Source organism: Eriocheir sinensis, chromosome 26 (assembly GCF_024679095.1).
Source record: "Eriocheir sinensis breed Jianghai 21 chromosome 26, ASM2467909v1, whole genome shotgun sequence".
Classification (NCBI taxonomy): Eukaryota; Metazoa; Arthropoda; class Malacostraca; order Decapoda; family Varunidae; genus Eriocheir; species Eriocheir sinensis.
In genome coordinates, this window is record NC_066534.1 from 10,915,385 (window position 1) to 10,937,022 (window position 21,638).

Below are 21,638 nucleotides of genomic sequence, written 5' to 3' on the forward strand. Positions count from 1 at the left end.
ATAGTGCCTTGGAGAGGCGGATTGATATCTTTGATAGTTTGTGTCTACGCAGAATCATGGGATATCGCTTAAATAGCTTTGTGTCAAACCAGCGACTACTCCGTGAGAGTGGTTCGACATACAATATACCCGTATAGTCCGTCAACGCCAACTCCGGCTATGCGGGCACGTGGCACGCGACCCAGAATCCGTCGTTGCTCATCGGGTTGTTTCTGTAAGAGTTAATCCTGAGTGGAGGAGGCCAAGGGAACGCCCACAGAGGTTGTGGCTTGAGCAAGTCGATAGATCTTGCTAGGAGGTACTCTGGATGAGAAGGGGGCCTGCATGGAGACTTGCCCAGGGGAATCCCCAGACTTGGCGTCGTAGGGTGGGCGAGGCGACCCCCCCCCCCATCGGTATATGTCCCCTCTAACTGATTGGTTAAATGGCATTTCCATTTATAACCCTTTCTCAGACGACAAGTCAGTGTTCGAGGTGACAGAGACGCCGGACCTGTCTAGTGTGAACTGCTCCTTCTCGTGGGAAGTAGAGGATGAAGGGCGAGGTGACGAAGGTTTAAGACTCGACGAACAACTTAATGAAACTACAGCCGAGGGGTAAACAGTTACGTAAGAACTTGTATATATGTAGGTGAGGCAGTGGATGAGTAGTCAGCGTGCGGGCGCGGCATCCAAGAAGATCTATGGTTCGCGTCCCGCCCGCCGGTACAAACAAAGTGGCATTTTTTCACTCATCGCCGAGTGGCCTAAAACTACCCACATGTTGTCCAGAAGACCACCCATCAACTCGGACTCTAGATTCACTCTAAAATAGGATCAAAGATGAGCTCCAGGGGGCACCATGGCCAAGCAATATGACGCCCCTATAAATACTTGCCTGCGCCATAAAGGGCTGAGGCGGACCACCAAGTCAAATCAAGAAAGCCTGCCGACGCCACAGGGGAAACGTAAAACAAAATATATATGTAAGTATGTATATACGTATATGTATGTATCTATCTATTATCTGTCATTTCGCCTGAGCTCTGTAACTCATCTGAACCATCGATAGGTGTAACTTTGCATCCGTCTCTCGGTTGTGCTGTCTGGTCTGTTAAGCTGTCTGTCTCTGTCTCTGGTCGGTCTGTTTTCTGATTATCCGTCGGTGTAATTTCGTATCTGACCTGTGTCTCTGTACTGCGGGAAGCTTCCATGTGCAGGAGTGTGTGGGTGGTGAGGGCAATTAACTGATTGGCCATGAACGTGGCATTAGTCGTGGAAAAAGGGATCTGTGGTGCTTTGCTCTTACACAGTGTCTTTTCAATCTGTGTTCATTGTATTGTTCTGAGGAGGAGGGGGGAGGGGGTTAGTGTATTAGTGTGTGCGTGTGTGTGTGTGTGTGTGTGTGTGAGAGAGAGAGAGAGAGAGAGAGAGAGAGAGAGAGAGAGAGAGAGAGAGAGAGAGAGAGAGAGAGAGAGAGAGAGAGAGAGAGAGAGAGAGAGAGAGAGAGAGAGAGAGAGAGAGAGAGAGAGAGAGAGAGAGAGAGAGAGAGAGAGAGAGAGAGAGAGAGAGAGAGAGAGAGAGAGAGAGAGAGAGAGAGAGAGAGAGAGAGAGAGAGAGAGAGAGAGAGAGAGAGAGAGAGAGAGAGAGAGAGAGAGAGAGAGAGAGAGAGAGAGAGAAAGTCTAATGAAACCATTTTTTATTTACAGAAAATCTCCGCTCACCATTAGGTCACATATTGCAGTCGACGCACACACACACACACACACACACACACACACACACACAGTAATATAAATCTCGGGTTTTTACTACGAACATTTGTGCAGACTTTATCATGTGTGTGTGTGTGCGTGTGCGTGTGTGTGTGTGTGTGTGTGTGTGTGTGTGTGTGTGTGTGTGTGTGTGTGTTGCCTTACTTGAATGTTTGTTTGGTCTGGTTTGTAGCAATGTGTGCATGCGAGTCAACAGCAATTAACGCTTTGGTAGATTCCTTTTAGACGGCGGGAGAAAGTGAGACCTTAATTAAGCCAAGGTACAGAGGTGGGTCAGTACAGGTGCACACGTGGGCGGAGGAGCGTGGGGGAGATCGCAACAACACGGCAACGATTAGAACACAAAGGAAACATTAATTCGACCTCGTCTCTTTCTCTCTGTCTGTCTGTTTGGCATCCTACTATTCTTTCTTGGAGGAGGAGGAGGAGAAGGAGGAGGAGGAGGAGGAGGAGGAGTAGGATAATTAGCATCATTAAATAAAGGAGAAAATAAAGTACCTCCTTTGTCCTTTGATATTTTTAAAAGAACAAATTTATCGTAAAAAGAATTCTGCTTATCTCATTATCATATTTGTATCTCCATTATCGTTATCATTAATGTGTATCTTTATTACCCTTAATGCATACGTACTGAAGCTGCGAGACAATTGAATTTAGACTTTTTTGTGTGTTCTTGGTGTTACGCGTTCCTGTTGCTGCCTCTCTACCGTCACTTGGCTCACGTGAAGGTGCGTGCAGGTGGGGTGCGCCGTTTCAGGCCCACCGAACACAGTAATGGGCTATTACACTGGGCAAATTTTCCGTGGATCTTCAGTCAAACCACGATTTCCGCTGGCGTGGTTCTCATATTTCCGTGGTTTTCTGACATGTCCACGATCTTCCAAAGCTACTGTAGATTTCACGGAACGACGATTGTATTACTCACCATCATCATCATCAGCAATAACAAGAAACAAATGAGAACCACGCCAGCGGATATCGTGGTTTGACTGAAGATCCACGGAAAATTTGCCCAGTGTAATAACCCCATAAGAGGGTGTTAATACAGTTTGCAGGAGTTTACGTATGTAGGGCACGTACGTGGGTAATAGGAGTCACGGGGGTTTACACACGTACACACCGAGATAAGTCCATCGATAAGAGAGTGGGAGGAGAGTGAGAGAGTTATAAAGTGAGAGTGACAAGCGTGTGGCTCAGTGGGCAGCTTACTTCCATAGACCTTTATTCAACTATTTCTACGGGTGTTTATGGTGGCTGGTGGTGGCATGCTTTTAAGTCAAGGTTACGTTTTGGTTTAATCTTATAATCTACACTTAGGTTACATCAAGTTTAAAGTGATATTTCTTTTGTTCATGGCTGACTGCTACTTATGGTTTCAACACTACTACTACTACTGCTACAACTACTACTTTTACTACTACTACGAGTGGAAAATCTTCTAAACTTATTCCCCAATGAAACCCAAAAGGTCCAAAGTTAAAAAAGTAATATAAAAATAGTCCTGATTCCTATCAATTCATATCTTTTCTTCCCTCCCTCTGGCCACCTCAGAACCCTCGAGTTTTGGTGCCCCGACTGACCTTGTTCTGTAGGGGGAGTTGAGGGCACGAGGGAGGAGCAGCTCGGCGGTGGCTGCCTCCGAGCTGGTGACGGTGGAGCCCTGTTCGCGGCGGGTCCAGTAGACGCGGCTGGACTTGAAGCTCCTACAGTCACAGCTACGAGAATTGAGCTGTGTATTGAGGGTTGTTGAGCGCCACGTTTGAGTCTGTGAAAAGGGAGGTAGGAGAGAAATGAGTCACGATAAGTAGTATGTAAATATAGGAGGTAGAAGAGAAAAGGTCACGGTAACTGGTACTTGAGGAGGAAGGTAGAAAAGGAAGTGGGTCATGATAACTAGACTGTGAAGAGAAAGGTGGGGCAGGGAAGGAAAGACTAGGATAGGAAAGGGAAAGGTGGGGCAGGAAAGGGTATGAATGAAACGAGAGGGTAGGGAAGGAAAGGGAAGGGAAAGGAAAGGGAGACGTAGGGAAGGAAAAGGTAGGAAAAGGGGAGAGAAAGGGAAAGGTTGTCACCATAGTTAACCTTTGTTTCCAGGTGAGTAAACTAATGAGAAGGTACAATGGAGAGGAGCGTTTCCAGGTGAGTAAACTAATGAGCAGGTACAATGGAGAGGAGTAGTCTTTAGGCGCCACATGAAGGAATAAAAAACGTGTCCTTTGTTGCTTCCGAAAATGAAGTGAAAAGAATTTGTACCTTGCATAATTAATTCAATTTTCTTAGATGTTATAGAAAGTCATTAGCAAGAAATAATAACATGGCTACGTCAATAAGGAAAAAATAAATTAAAAAACGGAATATTGTATTTTTATCCAGTCAGAAAAATAACTCTTCATCTGTACGTGGGAGGAACCTGAGCGAGAGGCCAGACAAAGAGGATTACATTAACCAAGCTTTGATGGATTTTAGGCCGTTCACCCAAAGCCGCTAAGGAAGGCTTTGAGAGTACGGGACACATATATTATGGGGAGGAGGAGGGATGGGGAGGATAAATAACAAGAAAACACTACAATAGGATACGAGGAAGACGATCAATAGCCAAAGGACCAGTCTAGATAGTCTGCCTCAGCGAAAATTTGATTAGCAGACGCGTCGATCAATGAACCTTGCTGGAGGAGTCGCTAATAAGAAGACGTGCCTTGCCCTGAGGGACGGAAATGCTGAAAAACGGAGCGACGCAAACAGAAATGACGGGGAAAAAATCATGTAAGGGAGGTGTGAAAGAAAATGTTGGGACGAAAAAGTTAAAATAGTGAGACATGGAAGAAAGAACAGCAAATAGGGGTAGGAGAGAAAGATGCAAGAACGAACAGCACAAAGGCGTAAGAAAGAGAGGAAGGAAAATGAAAGGAAATAAGGAGGAGAGGAGCAAAGAAGATAAATAATAAGAAAAACAAGAAAGAACAGCAACAAAAAGTATGGAGTGAAGGAAAATGGAGGGATTATAAGAAAAGACGATAGTAGAAATGAATAATAGAGAAAGATGCAACACTAAGATAAAGAGAAGTAGGGGAAGGATGAATATACGAGCCACAGAGGAGAGAGGGGAAGAGAAATAATAAATAAAAGAAAGAACATGAAAGAACATAAAAGAGGAAAATGGAAGGAATATAAAAAGAGGCGATAGAAGAAAAGATGAGTAATAGAAAAATATGCAAAACTATGATAAAGAGAAGTAGGGGAAGGTAAATATATGAGCCACAGAGGAGAGAAGGGAAGAAAAATAATAAATAAAAGAAAGAACTTAGAAAAGGAGTGTGAAAGGAAGGTCAATGAAAGAACTAAAGGAAGAGAGGAGAAAAGAGAAGAAAGGACAGGAGAAAGGTGTATGAAAGAAAGGAAAATGAAAGGAATAAAAGGGCGAAGAAAAGAGAAGAAATAATAAGAAAGATAGAACAAGGAAGAACAGCAAAAAGGAGTAAGAATTTAGGAAGAGATAACGAAAGGAATAAAAGACAGAGACGAGAAAAACGAAGAAATAATAAGAAAGAAAGAATAAGATAGAACAGCAAAAATGACTAAGAAAGAAAGAAAAACGAAAGAAATGAAAGAAAAAAAAGAGAAAACAAGAGAAAAAGAAAAAAAAGATGGAACAAGACAGAGACGAAAGTAACGAGAATGAAAGGATTGAAAGAGGAGAGGAGAAAATACGATAAATAAAAATAGAACAGGAAAGAACAGTAAAAAGGAGAACGAAAGTAAGGAAAACTGAAGCAATATAAATGAAAAAGGAGAAAAAGAAGGGAAGAGGAGGATAGGGAAAGGGAAAAAGGAGAGAGAATGGAATGGAAGGGAAGAGAAGGGAAGAGCGGGGAAGGGAAGGGAAGGGGAAGGAAAGGGAAGGGAAGGGAAGGGAGGGGAGGAGCGGGGAAGAGCGGGGCAGGGAAGGGAAGGGTAAGGAAGAGAATGGGAGAGAAAGGAAGGGAAGGGAAGGGAAGGGAAGGGAAGGGAAGGGACAGGAAGGGAAGAGTGGGAAAGAGCGGGGAAGAGAAGGGAAGGGAAGGGAAGGGAAGGGAAGGGAAGGGAAGGGAAGGGAAGGGAAGAGCGGGAAAGGGAAGGGAAGGGTAAAGAAGGGAAAGGAAGAGAAGGGAAGGGAAGAAAAGAAAGAACAAAAAGAAACAAAGGAATAAGAAAGGAAGTTAAAAGGAAGAAATAAACGACGAGATGAGAAAAGAAGAGAGAAATACGAAAAGAAGATGCAAAATAGAGATAACGAGAGTGAGGGGAAAGTTAATATAAGAACGAAAGAGGAAACATGAAAACAAGAACCAGCATAAAAAGGAAGGAAGGAGAGAGAGAGAGAGAGAGAGAGAGAGAGAGAGAGAGAGAGAGAGAGAGAGAGAGAGAGAGAGAGAGAGAGAGAGAGAGAGAGAGAGAGAGAGAGAGAGAGAGAGAGAGAGAGAGAGAGAGAGAGAGAGAGAGAGAGAGAGAGAGAGAGAGAGAGAGAGAGAGATGGTATAAGAAAAATAAACAAACACTTGATGAAGTTGAGAACACAGGAGTGAGAGCCGGGATGACGGGAGGAGATAAAGGAAAACGAGGGAGTGAAGAAAGAAGAAGCGAAGAGAAGCCAAAAGGAAAGTGAGAGATAAAACTGCAGATGCGAGTAAAAAAAAGATAAAAAGATAAAGAAAACGGGAAACTGTGATGGGTGTATAAAGTGGAACCCCCCCCCCCCCAAAAAAAAAGGAATGGAATGGAAAATGGTGAATATTAAGGTGGAAAGAACGGAAAAAGGATCAGACGAGAAAAAGGCTTGAAACTAATGAGAATGTGCGCGGTGCCAAAAAATTAGGTGATGAAAGGAGGGGGAGACTCTATCAGAGGGAAGAAAAAAAAAGAATGAAGGAAAGAAAGGTAGCGAGGGAAAAAGAGACGAGATTGATTAAAGGAGCGAATATTAAATAGCAGATGTTTTGAAATGCTTCCTGGATAATGTGGTGTTATCTCTCTCTTGCAGTCTACTTATCTCTATTAATCATTCAATCAATCAATTATTTTATCTATCTATTATCTATTGTTTATCCCTCTATCTAACAATCCATGCATTTTCTACCAAATTATTTTTTTTCTATCTGTCTATCCTTCAATCGATATGCCAACCAGTCAATGAATCGGTCCTTCTATTTATCTATCGACCTTTTCATCTGTTTATCCATCTATCCGTCTATTTATCCATCTATCCACACATCAAACACCCAATAAAAAAAATCGGTCTCCCTTTCTATCTACTTTCTCCTTACCTATCCATCAATCTATCTATCCTTCATTCCACCTACTCATCTGTCGGTTTTTCTATCAGGTTCTCTCTATCGTTTCCTCTCCCTGCCTGTCTGTACACTCACTCTGTCAGTCCCTCACCATGGGCTGCTTCTTCTTGCAGAAATTGAAGATACCGTAGACGATGGGGTTGACGCAGGAGTTGAAACAGGCGAAGATGAACAGGCCCTTCTTCACCTTCTCGTCCAGCAGCGCCGCGGCCGACCGGTCAAAGCAGAACCTGAGGACACAGAGAGGAAGGCGCTGAAGAGAAGATATTTTGATAAGAACAGCTTGAGTTACGCCATGGATACGAGAAGACTAGATGAGGGGCCATATCTATGAAGCCGTTCTCTTTCATTCTTTCTCTCTTTCTTTTATTGGGTCTCTCTCTCTCTCTCTCTCTCTTCTATTTGGCATTCACTTGTAAATTTTCGTTCTTGCTTCTTGCTCTCCTTGTTATACTCTTCGTGTGTGTGTGTGTGTGTGTGTGTGTGTGTGTGTGTGTGTTTACCCCTCTCTGTATACTTGTCTACCGTTTCCTCTTCGTTTCGTTACCAGAATGAGCAACACATGACTTACACTGAACCAGACTCCAGAATGATCAAAATACTCCATCTTGACACCGCAGCCCCTGAGCCTATGCCAGAAAAAAAATAATAACAGTAATATCTTCTCTCCTTCCGATGGATTTAATCAAGTGTCATGACTAATCTCGAATTGAAAACTCCTCGCACGTGTACATTGGCGGGGCTTCACTCACACAACTCCCGAACACAGTCAAAGGGTGTCCGCCTCATTGGCTACCCTCCTGTAAATCCCATGAATGCTTAACTTGCGGCACTCACGGTCCGCCGCAGCGCTGCTCCCCTTGTTGGCATTTCACACTCGCTGCTCTTTGAACTTTTTATTACATGCTTCGTTTCTCGCCTCACCTCTGCATGAAACTTTAGATTTAATACAATTTCTATATTCTCGATTTTACATATACAAAAATTCCTCTCACGAGTGTATATTGGAGCAGAATTTTTTCCACTTTTTATCCACCTTTCTACGACTTACTTCGTCAAGAGGGGTAAACGTGACACATTGGGAATTGGATTGGTCTTTGTATCTTTTCCGACCTGACGGCCGTAGTAGTTTGACTTTATATATCTGAAAAAGCATGCTGTGGAAAATTTTTAAGTATCTTTTTGAGCGTTTGTGTAGTGCAGCTGACCCGCCTGATGGGCGAGCCTCCAATAACTCACTCAAGCACTCACTCCAAGCTTACCTGCTACCCGCGTCCTGTATGGCCACTCCTATTAGATAACATGTGTTTGTTCTTGCCTCTGACCTGATAGGCGTCCCGCTACCCTCTACCTTCCCAGCAAACCGCGTGCAGTGTGGCGCACCCTCAGCGAGTGGGGGTACCTCTTTCGGAGACTGGTTAAGGAGTGGCTTTGCCGTCTCGCTGGTCGCGGGTTCGATCCCCGGCGCCGGCAAAACCTTTCCTTGTCTGGATTAATTTCTCGTGTGTTTCGTTACACGCTGTGGTCGTGTGAGAGTCTAGTGAAGTGAAACAGGGCATTATATTTGGTCTCTTCAAGGCATCACGAAAAACCTGCAGCCGCAATAACAAGAAGAACAAAAGCGAAGAATATGACCACCACTACTACTTGACAGACACAGACAGACAAAGAGAGTTAAAGCCAGAAAGACAGAGAGAGAGAGACCTTCACCCTTCAGAGAGAGAGAGAGAGACCCAGAGAATGAGTCATGCCCTCCTGACCTCAACGACCGCTGAGCAGACACGCAACAGTTAAACACTTGATGGCAATGAACTGAGCTCTCCGTATGCACAACAACATTCGCGAGAGAGAGAGAGAGAGAGAGAGAGAGAGAGAGAGAGAGAGAGAGAGAGAGAGAGAGAGAGAGAGAGAGAGAGAGAGAGAGAGAGAGAGAGAGAGAGAGAGAGTGAGAGAGAGAGAGAGAGAGAGAGAGAGAGAGAGAGAGAGAGAGAGAGAGAGAGAGAGAGAGAGAGAGAGAGAGAGAGAGAGAGAGAGAGAGAGAGAGAAAGAGAGAGAGAGAAGGGGTGACAGCCAGGGAGATAATCAGATAGGGTGAAGGGTGAAGAATGAGGGAAGGGGAAGAGAGGAAGATAATACAGCAAAGAGAAAACGGAGGGAGGAAGATAGCCATTAGTTTCTAAGGATGCTATTTACACGGGGAACTAAAGGGAGAACAAGGAGAGAGAGGGAGAGCTGGGGTGATAACCAGGGAGAGGAATCAGGAAGGGAATACAACTAAAACATGGAAAATGGAGGAAAAATAGCAGTAGGGAAAACAGGGATGACAGCCATGAAGAGGAAGCAGGGAGGGAACACGTTAAAAACACGGAAAAGAGAGGGAAAAAGAGTAGTAAGGAGAGAAGAAGTGACAGCCGGGGAGAGGAAACACGTCATAAGCACGGAAAAAAAGAGGAAAAAAGAGTAGTAGGGAGAACAATAGAGAACAGCAAAAAATGACTAAGAAAAGAAGGAAAACGAAAGAAATGAAAGAAAACAAAAACAAGATGGAACAGGAAAGAGACGAAGGTTAGGAGAATGAAAGGAATGAAAGAGGAGAGGAGAAAAAAAGAGAGGGAAAAGAGAGGGAAAAAGAGCAGTAGGGAGAGCAAGGGTGACAGCTAAGGAGAGGAAGCAGGGAAGATATACAAATCTAAAGCACGGAGAAGCGAGGAGGAGCGGCGTTTAAAATGAAGGAGAGCAGTGAAGTTCAGGGGACACGCGCCCTTCATACGTCCAGCATAATATTACGTTAAGCTAATCGGCCTATAATTATCAGACATTTTTTAGTCGATGCCTTTTTTTCAAGATTATATTATGTACCGTGACGCTGGCCGGATCCCTCTCATCAGCAGCGTGGAGCGTGGGCTGGGCGAGGCTTCTTTTTCTTAATACAGGAAAATAAGAAGGCTCAAGGGGATTAGGGATGGTGGCTTTAATGTTATAAGATTTCTGAAAACCTCAGGATGCTATTTTTTGTGTGACAGTTTTACTCCTTCACTTAATATTCAGTAAAAGCTTTGAGATTATATAAAATGCATCTTAGGGTGAAAGGAAAACGTTGTATGATCCATATTTACCGTAAAAATGTGAGTAAAACCGATGATGATAATAAGGGTAATCATAACAGTATAAATATAGATCATAAAAATAATACAAATACTAAGGCTGCTAATAATGATGATGAGGACTGTAACACGAAATAAGAAAGGGGAAAAAAATCTATGGAGGCAAAAAAATAATACTGACTGAAAAGCGTGAGACAGGCGGCGAGGGAGGACTAAAATATATGGTACGAAGGGCGGCGGGAGGGAAGGAAGGAAGGAGAGGGGAAGGGAGCGCACAAGAACAAAGAGAAGAAGAAGAACAGAGAAGAAGAAGAACAGAAAGGAATAAGTCACTTTAAATCTTGTACTCTTCCACTGTGCTTTCCTCTCAAGTCTCCTTTTCGTATGTTAGTTATCAGTTCTTCCTAGCTCAGAAATACCCTGCCACATGGAGCTCTCCCCCACCACCCTGCTTGTTCTGTCTCGCCCTGCCGCTGTGCCCTCCCTTACCTTCGCCCCTGACCTCCCTTCAGTTTCGTATATATGTCCATCCTGTAATGAACCCCTCAACCCTTCCCTCCCTGCCTCGCCCTGCCGCTGTGCCCTCCCTTACCTACGCCCCTGACTTCCCTTTAGTTCTGTATATATGTCCATCCTGTAATAAACCCCTCAACCCTTCCCTCCCTGCCGCGCCCGTCACCCGCACACACTGCCCCGTCCGTCCCCTGCCCCCATCACCTTACCTTATCTCCGTCCACAAATCCCCCCTCCCTCTCCCCCTCCCAGTGGCCTCCTCGTCCTTATCAGTGTATCCCAGCCACTCCTGTCCTGTCCTGGTAGGAACATGTAAGGCGGTTGACCTTGATTTTGTTGTCTCTTCCTATGTTTCCAGGATTCCCTTTCCCCCATTTCTCTCTCTCGTCAGTTATTTTTATCTTAGTTCAATGGAAAAAAAATATCTCTTTAGGTAATAATAATGATGATACTAACAGTAATTGTACAGGTAATAATAGTGGTTCAAGTAATGATAGTTGTAATAATAATACTGATAACATTAACCAAATAATAATAATAATTATGTGGATAATATTGTTATTAATTATTACTATTATTAAATTTATCTTTCTCATGATTGTTATTATCATAAATAGTAGTAGTGGTAGTAGTAGTAGTAGTAGTAGTAGTAGTAGTAGTAGTAGTAGTAGTAGTAGTAGTAGTAAGAGAGAGAGAGAGAGAGAGAGAAAAAATAAATAAAAACAACAGACGAAGTGACTACAAGAAAACTCCATAAACCTTGAAGCGGAGAAAGAGGGTCGAGGAGAGGTGGAGGGCGGAGGAGATGGAAGGAAGGAGTGAAGGAGGAGGAGGAGGAGGAGGAGGAGGAGGAGGAGGAGGAGGAGGCGATGAAACAGAACAACAAAACCAAGAAAGTAAAGATGACATGAGTACCGGAATATTTATGGTGGCTTAGTGCTGTTGTTGTTGTTGTTGGTGGTGGTGGTGGTGGTGGTTGTGGGAATGGTAGTTTATGGTGATTGTTATGTAGATTGTGGTGGAGGTAGTGATTGCAATAAGTGAACGTAATAGGCGTCATGATGATGCTTGGAGTGTGATGTTGGTGGTGGCAGTGGTGGTGGTGGTGGTTGTGGTGGTAGTAATGGAGGTGGTGGTGGTGGTGGTGGTATATGCAGTCGATGTTAGTAGTTGTTGTTGTAGCAGAAGTGATGATGTCGAAAATACAGGTAGTGGTGGTGGGATGGAAGGTTATGGAAACAAGATTTAAATAGACAGTAGCGGTTTGTTGTTTTGGCGGTGGTAGCAAATTGTATCAATAATTCTCTTTGAGGAGACTGTTCATTGGGTTAGCGGGGTAAGCCTTGTACTCTCAGGGCGGGGACTACAACATTCATACTTTAATCCTTGGCACACACACACACACACACACACACACAGTAAGTAGCAGGCTTTTTTCTCATTATTATTATTTTTTTTTAACGCCCTTGCACTGTCTCCTCTGCTGTAAACACACACACACACACACACACGGACACGCACCCCCACACACAGTCTCCCCTTTTACCCACCCACCAAGCCAAGCCATGCCGCGTTGCTTCTCTCCAACCCACGTGAAGGGAAGAGTAAATACTAAACAAATAGTTAGTGTTACATGCGGTCAGGTTTGCTCATAGTGTTAGGTGTTACATGGCTCAAGTTAAGGTCAAACCAAGATCTGTAGGGAGCGACATGGGGGCAAGGCACTCCAGGGACTTCGACTCCTACAAGAGAAAACGAGGGAAGTCCTAAAACGTCTAACGGAGCAAAATCGATCATTTTTCGGCATCAGTATTGAGGGAGTTACATTATATTCCGTTTTGCCCACTTGCCTGCCTCCTATGACGTAAAAAAGATAAATAAAAACAACCACCACTATCTTCATCTTATGTCTGTACTATCTCTACTGCCACCACCACTGCATGTTTATTCGACATCAAATAAATAAAAATACATCACCTCAAGAAGATAGCCTTCGCTTTTTTTCTTTTTTTTACAACAAAGGAGGCAGCTCAAGGGCACACAAAAAAAGGAAACAATAATAAAAAAAGCCCGCTGCTCGCTGCTCCTACAAAAGAGTCAAAAGAGGTGGGCGAAAGAGAGGTCAGTTTCGGGAGGAGAGGTGTCCTGATACCTTTCTCTTGAAAGAGTTCAAGTCGTAGGCAGGAGGAAATACAAATGAAGGAAGATTGTTCCAGAGTTTACCAGCGTGAGGGATGAAAGAGTGAAGATGCTGGTTAACTCTTGCATAAGGGGTTTGGACAGTATAGGGATGAGCATGAGTAGAAAGTCGTGTGTAGCGGGGCCCCGGGAGGGGGGGAGGCATGCAGTTAGCAAGTTAAGAAGAGCAGTCAGCGTGGAAATATCGATAGAAGACAGAAAGAGAGGCAACATCGCGACGGAAATTAAGAGGTAGAAGACTATCAGTAGGAGGAGGAGAGCTGATGAGACGAAGAGCCTTAGACTCCACTCTGTCCAGAGGAGCTGTGTGAGTGGAGCCTCCCCACACGTGAGATGCATACTCCATACGACCACTTGTGCTTTTCTCCATTGCCATTGAGCCAGTACTTGGCCTCCCAAGGTGGCTCGTGGAGTACATGAAACCCTTCAATGGCACACCCACGCTTCTGAAAATACTGTTGCAAGTATTGGCTTTCTAATTACTGTTTGTATGCAGGTATTTTTGAAGTTAACATTCCCCTCCTCAATCAGTGTTCCAGGGATCCACTATTCATTCAGATAGGGGAGCGGTGGTCTACTGGGCCCAATCGTTCTAACTTTCTGTAGATTTTAGCATTATCTGTAAACACGTATAAATGACATGCTTCTCAAATATTAATTTCATGTCCTTCATTCAAACCGAATTATCGGTGACAAGAAAGACTAGCAAAACTCCACTAGATTCTTCTCTTCAAAAGAGGTAATTTCTTCATAAAACTGCCTGAAGTCCTCTATCTACTACGAAATATTTCATCACTTTACTGTCTTCCTCAATTCCGTTTTTATAGTGAAAACTTCATTTATGAGTGAGTGATGAGATGTCTGTGCGCACGCCCGATTTTTTTTTTTTTTTCGTGTGTGTATAAATGATAACGAGGAAAAGAAATGAAGAGACAACTACATCCACATGAAAGGCAAACTAAACAATTCTAAACAGTATCCAAGAGGACGCTACAAACAAATTTCACAACAAGCACTAACTCACCGGTCGCACTACTACCCAAGAACCCGTGTGTGGAAGTAGACGCGCCACCCACTCACCAGAGGCTGATGACCACGTAGGGTGTCCAGCAGATGAAGAAAGCGAGGACGATGCTCACGGTCATCTTAATGGTCCTGGCGCGCGCCCTGCCCAAGTACCCGAGGCTGGAGCGGCGGATGGTGGAGTCTGGGGGCGAAAGGTGTGAGAGATTTATATGTGTGAGGTAGGGAAGGGTAGAAACCAAAATGTGTGTGTGTGTGTGTGTGTGTGTGTGTGTGTGTGTGTGTGTGTGTGTGTGTGTGTGTGTGTTGGTCATGTTGAGTGAATGGGAAAAATGTGTTCTGGTTGCTAGACGAACAAGAACTGTTTGATGTGTAAACACAGAGGATGATACACACACACACACACACACACACACACACACACACACACACACACACACACACACACACACACACACACACACACACACACACACACACACACACACACACACACACACACACACACACATTACAACTGTTTTTGTTAAATACAAGTGTTTATATCCTTGTCTGAAAGATGAAAAACGGAACATACATTTTTCGGCTTTCGATTATTTTTCCTTTGCTATTTTCGGTGCCAGAACTAATGGAGCTATATGTTTTTTTCAGTGCAAACTCAAGGTCTAAATGTACCGGATAACTGCTTCTTTTAAAATGTCTTCATCATGGAAAAGGAGCTTAACCGTTTTTTTTTTTAATAGTTCAAAGTACCTTCTATTAGCTTATTTTAATTATCTTTTCCCCTCTATTCAAAATATGGAAATGTCAGAAAATGTGATTATATAACTACTTATTTTAATCAGCACTTATGAATCTCACAAAAATCTAAGGAATTACCAAATCTTAAACGAGGCTCTCTTTGTCTCCTTTAACTCCGAATTCTTCCTCTTTATCTCAGGGAGCAATCTTAAAAAAGCTCAAGAGTAAAAGGACGTCAAAATACTTCTTAAAAACCATCGCCTAAAGTCGCCTCTCTTGAATGTCAATACTCTCAGCTTCTTCCAAGTCCACGCGCGCCTCCAAGCTTACCCACGGTTTCAAAGGCATCATCGCGGGTAATTGTCTTACTTCGGAACTTCGTGTCTCGCTAATTTCACTCCAAATATTTTTTCCAATAGTTGCCCTTTCTACGTCATTAGGGAAGACTGTGAAGACGAGAAGTAGAAGAAGGAGGAGGAGGAGGAGGAGGAGGAGGGGGAAGTTAAGGAGGAGGAGGAGTAGGAGAAAGATGATGATGATGAGGTGGAGGAAAAGGAGGAGAAACAAGAGAAGGTAAATTAGGGTGAGTCCCGAACGGAGGAATAAAGTAGAAAGACGAAGAAAATAAAACGAAGAGAGGAACAAGACAAGGAAGGAGAACGAAGAGGAGGAAGAGGGGAAGACCGAGAACGAGACGAGCAGGATAATTATAATAAGATTCCAGGTAATTATGCAATGAGGGTGATGTCTGTGGGTGTGTATGTGTGTGTGAGTGTGTGTGTGTGACCCGTATATCCTTGCTCAAGTTCGCCAGGTAATTTGAGTCTCAGGTAAATTATTATTATGATCCTCTGGGTGTGGTGCGAACTTACCGTCATTACTCGTCCGTCTTAATACCTGTCTCATTAAGGGAGCCAGGTGATATTTTCAGTTCCTTACCTCGTTATTTTTTTCGTACTCACCATCACATATTAACATTTCTAAGAACTTGCATGTACAATATTAAAGCGAAGTACAAACTTTACATACAAAAAAAAAAGAACGAAGTAGAAAGCAGAGATATCTTATAGGTAAGGAAAAAATATAACTGCTGATACGCAACAACTAAAAAAAGGATACTACGAAGGCTTTCATATTATAGAGGTAAGGCTGGGAGCACACGTTATAGCTGTGCGTCAAAACATTTCCAAGACGGGGACGATCCTTTCTCTGGTATAGATGAGTCAAGGCTAATCCGAGAGCAGCGGAGGGGAAGCGCTTCTCAATTTCGCGAAGGCGTCGTCACCAACCAGGAAGTTATGATATGGACGTGTCTTCTCCGGGGAGTCTCTCTCTAGGGGGCAGGCCGATATCATTCCTGACGAGGGCTTGGTACAGGATGGAGTAGAACATTTGGGCATCGCACGTTGCACCATTGGCACCAACGAAAGCGTAGATGAATTCGTAATTGTAGTTGACCACACCGAGTGGGACCAGGGAAAAAAAAACTTATAATTGAAGTACACGGATCCGGTGTTAGGTGGTTTTGTGATCCGGATGTGTTTCCCGTCGATGGCTCCGACAGCGTGCTCGAAGTCCCACTTCTCCGAGAAGCCACTTGCTATGTTTTTCCAACCCTCTGGTGTCGTGGGGCTTATGATTACCTTATCCATGTACTCGGTGATTAGCGCCTCACATGTCTCGTAAATGATCTTGCCCATGGTGGAACGATGAACCCGGAACAACAATGACAGGCTGACGTAGCTGTCGCCTGACGTTAGGAACCGCAAGGTAATGGCAAGCCTCAAACCAGGCTCAAGGGGTTCACGAAAATTGGTAGTTTTCTTCGTAATGTGGGGTCGCACTCTCTCCAGGATTTTGTCAAACATTGTTTCCTCCATCCTCAACGTGTTCTTGGTGTGTGTGTGTGCCAGGGTTGGAATCAGGTTCTGCCAGGCCCCTTGCTGCAGCCTTTCCTGGAGCCGCTCAGCAACCCATATCCTTCTCGGTCTGTATCTTCGTCGTCCTCTTGCAACAACTGCATCCCTGGCTTATCGTCGATCTCTTTCCCGCTCCATTAGCAAAGCACATGTGAGTGCAATTTGCATGACCAAGTTGTGCAACAGAACAAACGTTAAATAGTTGTCCATGGTGAGAGGCAATGGGGGAACTCCTGGAGGTGGCGAGAGACGAGGTGGGCTCTTCACCTGCCGGTGAAGAAGTGTGTGTTGCACCCCAGATTCCCGTGCTGATATGCCACCTGGGCATCAGCTGATCAGCTGTCAGAAATCTTGGCACTGTCGGAGAACTGTCCACGACATGTCGCCGACACTTCGGGGATATACGAAGACAATTTGGAGACTTGTCGCCGAGTATTCCGTGACAAAAAAACGTTAAAATTCAAATTTTAAATTCGGCAATATGGACGCCGAATAGTCGGCGACATATCTCCGAATTGTCCCCGAATTGTCTTGAGCATTCGCCGACATGTCGCCGAATGGTCACCAATTGTAAGAATCTTGGTCATGTCGACGAACCGGTCGCCGAATTTTCCCACTTGATTCGGCGAAAAATTCGTGGTCAAAATTCGGCACTGTATTTCTAGGGTGAAGATACTGGATAACAAGTGAATGCTTATTCGTGTATCGAGGCCAGCTAAGGACGGCCGTAATGAGCATGTAGGCTCAGCGGTGCAGTAAACAGGAAAATCGCGGCAGAAGAGAGAAAAACAACACCGGCGGACTGTGACTGTGCGAGGTCATAAGATGGAAATTGACGCAACGAATAATTACAAACTAAAACTTCTCAATGTCAGCTGGAAAACTGTGATTTTAAGGCATTTAAAGCGATCACCTTCCTCTTTACACCTTGAAAAGTCTAGAACGGTCTGGAATCACGCCGAGAAATATAACATGGAAAAAGACATCAGCACGAAAAAAGACATCCAATCAAGTTTAGATAAGGATCTTTGTCACGAGTAACGAGAGTCGATAACAATAAATCACTGCGATACTACACCACTGCTCGTTTGAAGATTAAAAAAAATAAACCACTTCACAAAGATACACAAGGACATATATTATAAGGAGACTACAGAAGAGGCTTACACGTGGCAACTCCTGAAGATTGGTTATTAATAAAATTCTCATCCTAGCTATGAATACATCTACTTTTATAGCTTTCATTTGTGTTTGTCTCAACTACATACCTGCTCAGTTTGTTCCACTCATACACCACGCAATTCGTGAGCTAGTTCTTGCCAATTTCCTCTCTGAGCTTCAATTTATCGTACGTACACTTGTTCTTGCGTGCTCTCATCGTTTTTATTTATTTATTTATTTATTTATTTTTTACGTCTTGGCCTATTGCGCCGGTAGGCTTCTTCCCAGTGGATCCTGATGGTCGGTCCAAGGCTTCTTCCCGGTGGGTCCTGATGGTTGACCCAGCCCGTTCTGGCGCGGGCGAGTGTTTATAGTGGCGCCATTTTGCATTGGCTCATGCTGCCCTCCCGGAGCTCATCTTTAATCCTAGAATCTAGAGTCCGGGTTGATAGGTGGTCTTCTGGACAGCATGTGGGTAATTTTAAGCCACTCGGCGGCGGCTGAAAAATCCCAGCTTGGTGGCACCGGTCGGGGATTGAACTCGCGTCCTCCTGAACGCGGGGCCGTCTATATAAGTACCTCATATGAATAGCCCTAATTCATCCCTTAATCCATTTAAAAATCTTTACTGCAGTCTACGTCTTTCCAAAACGTGCAAGTTAAGTTGTTGTTTTAGTCCTTCTCCGTACGGTAAGTTTATGTCCTTGGACCATTTTAGTAATTTTTCTGTGTTGCTTCGAGGGACTTAAACCTTCCTGTGATAGGGGCACAAAAGCTGAATAGGTCCAGGAGAGGGTGTTGCTTACGCTTCTCGAAAGAAAACCCAAGACTGTTTGCTCAGTTGTTGGCGGTAATAGTGATGGTCGAAAGTCAGAGCTCACACGCCTATCTAAATCCCTTTCACAGCTAAAGTAATCAAGAGCAATTACTATGGGGGTATTTCTTCCCCCACTTAGGCTTCGCATTTGTCGATGTTGAACTGCTTCATCCATTTGTTGCCCCACTCATACAGGCCATTTGGTCCGAAGGAAAAAAAGCGAGGAGATAATTATTAGAGAGAGAAAAAAGGTGAGTGATATAATAAACGAACAAAAAAGTGGAAAAGGGGTACAAGAAGGAAGTGAAAAAAAGGAGTTGAAGTGCGAAGAGGAGGAAACACTGAAGAAAATATTATTGAATTGCGGCAACAGTTTTACTTTCTATTCCTTCTTCCTTGGAAATAGTGATACTCAACCATTCCTTCTCCTTCGTCATTTCCTCATCTTCCTCCTCCTCCTCCTCCTCCTCCTCCTCCTCTTTCATTTCCTCCTCCTCATCCGCTTTCTATAAGACAAAAAAGGAGCATGAGAGAAGAAAAAAGGAAGTATAATGGACAGAAATAGAATACGGAAGGGAAGGTATTTGACGAACAGAGAGGAGACGATGAAAGAAGGGATGGGAATATGCGATGTAGAGAAAGAAAGAAAAAAGGAAGGAAAGAAGGAAGGAAGAAAGGAAAGGAAATGGGCCTAATGGTTATGAGAGCGAGAATGAGAAGCAGGAAGGAGGAAAAGGAATTACAGAGAGAGAGAGAGAGAGAGAGAGAGAGAGAGAGAGAGAGAGAGAGAGAGAGAGAGAGAGAGAGAGAGAGAGAGAGAGAGAGAGAGAGAGAGAGAGAGAGAGAGAGAGAAAACACACACACACACACACACACACACACACACACACACACACACACAAGCAGCCCAAGTAAAAGAGAACGCGAGAGAGAGAGGAGGAAGGGGATTAAGGTTGCCTGCATACATTAGGTTACTTAGAGGAAGCCTACATTCGCTTATTTGCACCACTGAGCTGTGCGGGGAGTGCTGGAGGAAGGCCGAGCGGTGTTTACAGAAGGGCTGCACTGCGATCATTACCGGGGGTGACGGGATGTTTTGGCTGAGCGGAAGTGTTGAGTCGGGGCTCAAGCACGTCCAGGACAACGTTGCCAGATCATCGTACTCAGAGCCTCGTATTTGCCGGCGGTTTCTGACGCCTAACTATTACGAAGAATCACCAATTATTAACCATTTTAACGATAACTATATATGAAGGCAGTTATTGGGGTCCAGGAGGCAGTTTTGGGGTCGGAAGTCGGTAAATATGAGGCTGAGTACGACAATCTGGCAGCGATGGTCCAGAGGGTGAAAAATGGGAAGCAGGACGTGACGGGGGGGACTTATGCCTGACTCGCGTTTTAGTTGAGGATGGCGGTATAATATTTACGTCGTTGTTCGTCTGTTTGTCCGTCCGCTCGTTAGTAGAGTATATAAAAAAAAACGGATGTATGTATGGTACCAGACTATACACGCCAGTCCATTTTTTTTTTAGATTTTTGGCAATAGACCGTTAGAGAGAGAGACAGACAGACAAACAGACAGAAAGACGGACTATAACATAAAAATATCGCTCTCCTTGGAGGCGGGCGATAATGAGAAGGGAAGAAAGACGAAGATTCTGATAATGATGATGATGAGGAGGAGGAGGAAGAGAGGAACAAGGAGGAGGAAAAGGAGGAGAAGGAGAATGAGGAGGAGGAGGAGGAGGAAGAGGGGAACAAGGAGGAGGAAAAGGAGGATGAGGAGGAAGAGGGGAACAAGGAGGAGGCAAAGGAGGATGAGGAGGAAGAGGGGAACAAGGAGGAGGAAAAGGAGGATGAGGAGAATGAGGAGGAGGAAGAACGAGGACAAAGAAAAAGGAGATGAAACAGAGAACAAGTAATTTTCCATGCATAACAAAGAGTAAGAGGAAAATAGAAGAGAACGAAACGAGGCCATGACAGGACGAGGCCACGAACACCCTGAAACATGATTCTTGGACTCCGATGTTACTTCAAAGCGGCGAGACAGTCCACGCGAGTCAGTAAACCTTATATCGGGGCAGTGTTCGACTTTCTGACACAAGGCACGGTTCAGAGGGCGTTCATTCTCTTGTGTGTGTGTGTGTGTGTGTGTGTGTGTGTGTGTGTGTGTGTGTGTGTGTGAGGTTTTCAACTAAGAATATTCTCACGCGTTTTTGGTGACTTAATCCGTTTTTTAGACAGACAGACAGAGAGACAGACAGGCAGAAATAATGATAGACAGAAAGAATATGTTAATCCGTTTTTAGACAGACAGACAGAGAGACAGACAGGCAGAAAGAATGATAGACAGAAAGAATATGTTAATCCGTTTTTTAGACAGACAGACAGAGAGACAGACAGGCAGAAAGAATGACAGACAGACAGACAAACAAACGGACGACAAGAATATTATTAATCTCCTCACTTTACGGAGGTGGGCAACAACAAAAGCAATAATAATAATAAAAACAGTAACGCTAACAATACTAATAATATATCGCAAATGTATTTATATTAGGAACTGGCAAGTAAAGTGAGCGTTACGATTTTAATTCCTCTCTCTCAGGCCTGTGCCGACGCCCAATGCGAACTTACGTCACTCGGAGTTTTTTCATTATTTTCTTACTTTTTTTTTCTTTCCTCGGTATTCTATGTACATCTTTTAAGCTCCGATTCCCCAAAACCAAGAAAATTACGGGCCTCACAATTTGGTAGTGTAACTTTTTAAATCCTTATACTATTAATGTTACTTCAGTTTTAGTGGCAAATGCAGCTAAAGAAAAATATCAACTCAAGTCAACATTCTCCTTATTGACGGGATCCAACAACAACAGCAAAAATAAAAGGGAAAAAAATAAAAAAGGAAAGGAAATTCTTCAGACTTCTCAATCCCGACACAGCATCCTGGAGGTCCTCCCGTCACCCGACGCCCTGAACGCTGACGCAATATCCCTCCCTTCCAATCTTACGGGAATGCCCTCAAGGGACCGGCTGAACAGATGGGTGCGCGGCCCTCAACCTGGCATCTGCCCCACCTTA

The 21,638-nt window shown here is 44.1% G+C and overlaps 1 protein-coding gene across 1 annotated transcript in view; it reads right to left on the reverse strand.

Moving 5' to 3' along the window:
- Positions 1–3,065: 3,065 nt before the first annotated feature.
- LOC127003758 (adipokinetic hormone/corazonin-related peptide receptor variant I-like) overlaps positions 3,066–21,638 on the reverse strand; it is a 270,587-nt gene continuing 252,014 nt past the window's right edge. Inside the window, exons 6-8 of the mRNA XM_050870764.1 lie at positions 13,977–14,103; positions 7,172–7,310; positions 3,066–3,518 (exon numbers count right to left, since the gene is read on the reverse strand). Coding sequence (XP_050726721.1) covers positions 3,270–3,518; positions 7,172–7,310; positions 13,977–14,103 — 515 coding nt within the window. The 3' untranslated portion in view covers positions 3,066–3,269. The remainder of the gene's footprint in view (positions 3,519–7,171; positions 7,311–13,976; positions 14,104–21,638) is intronic.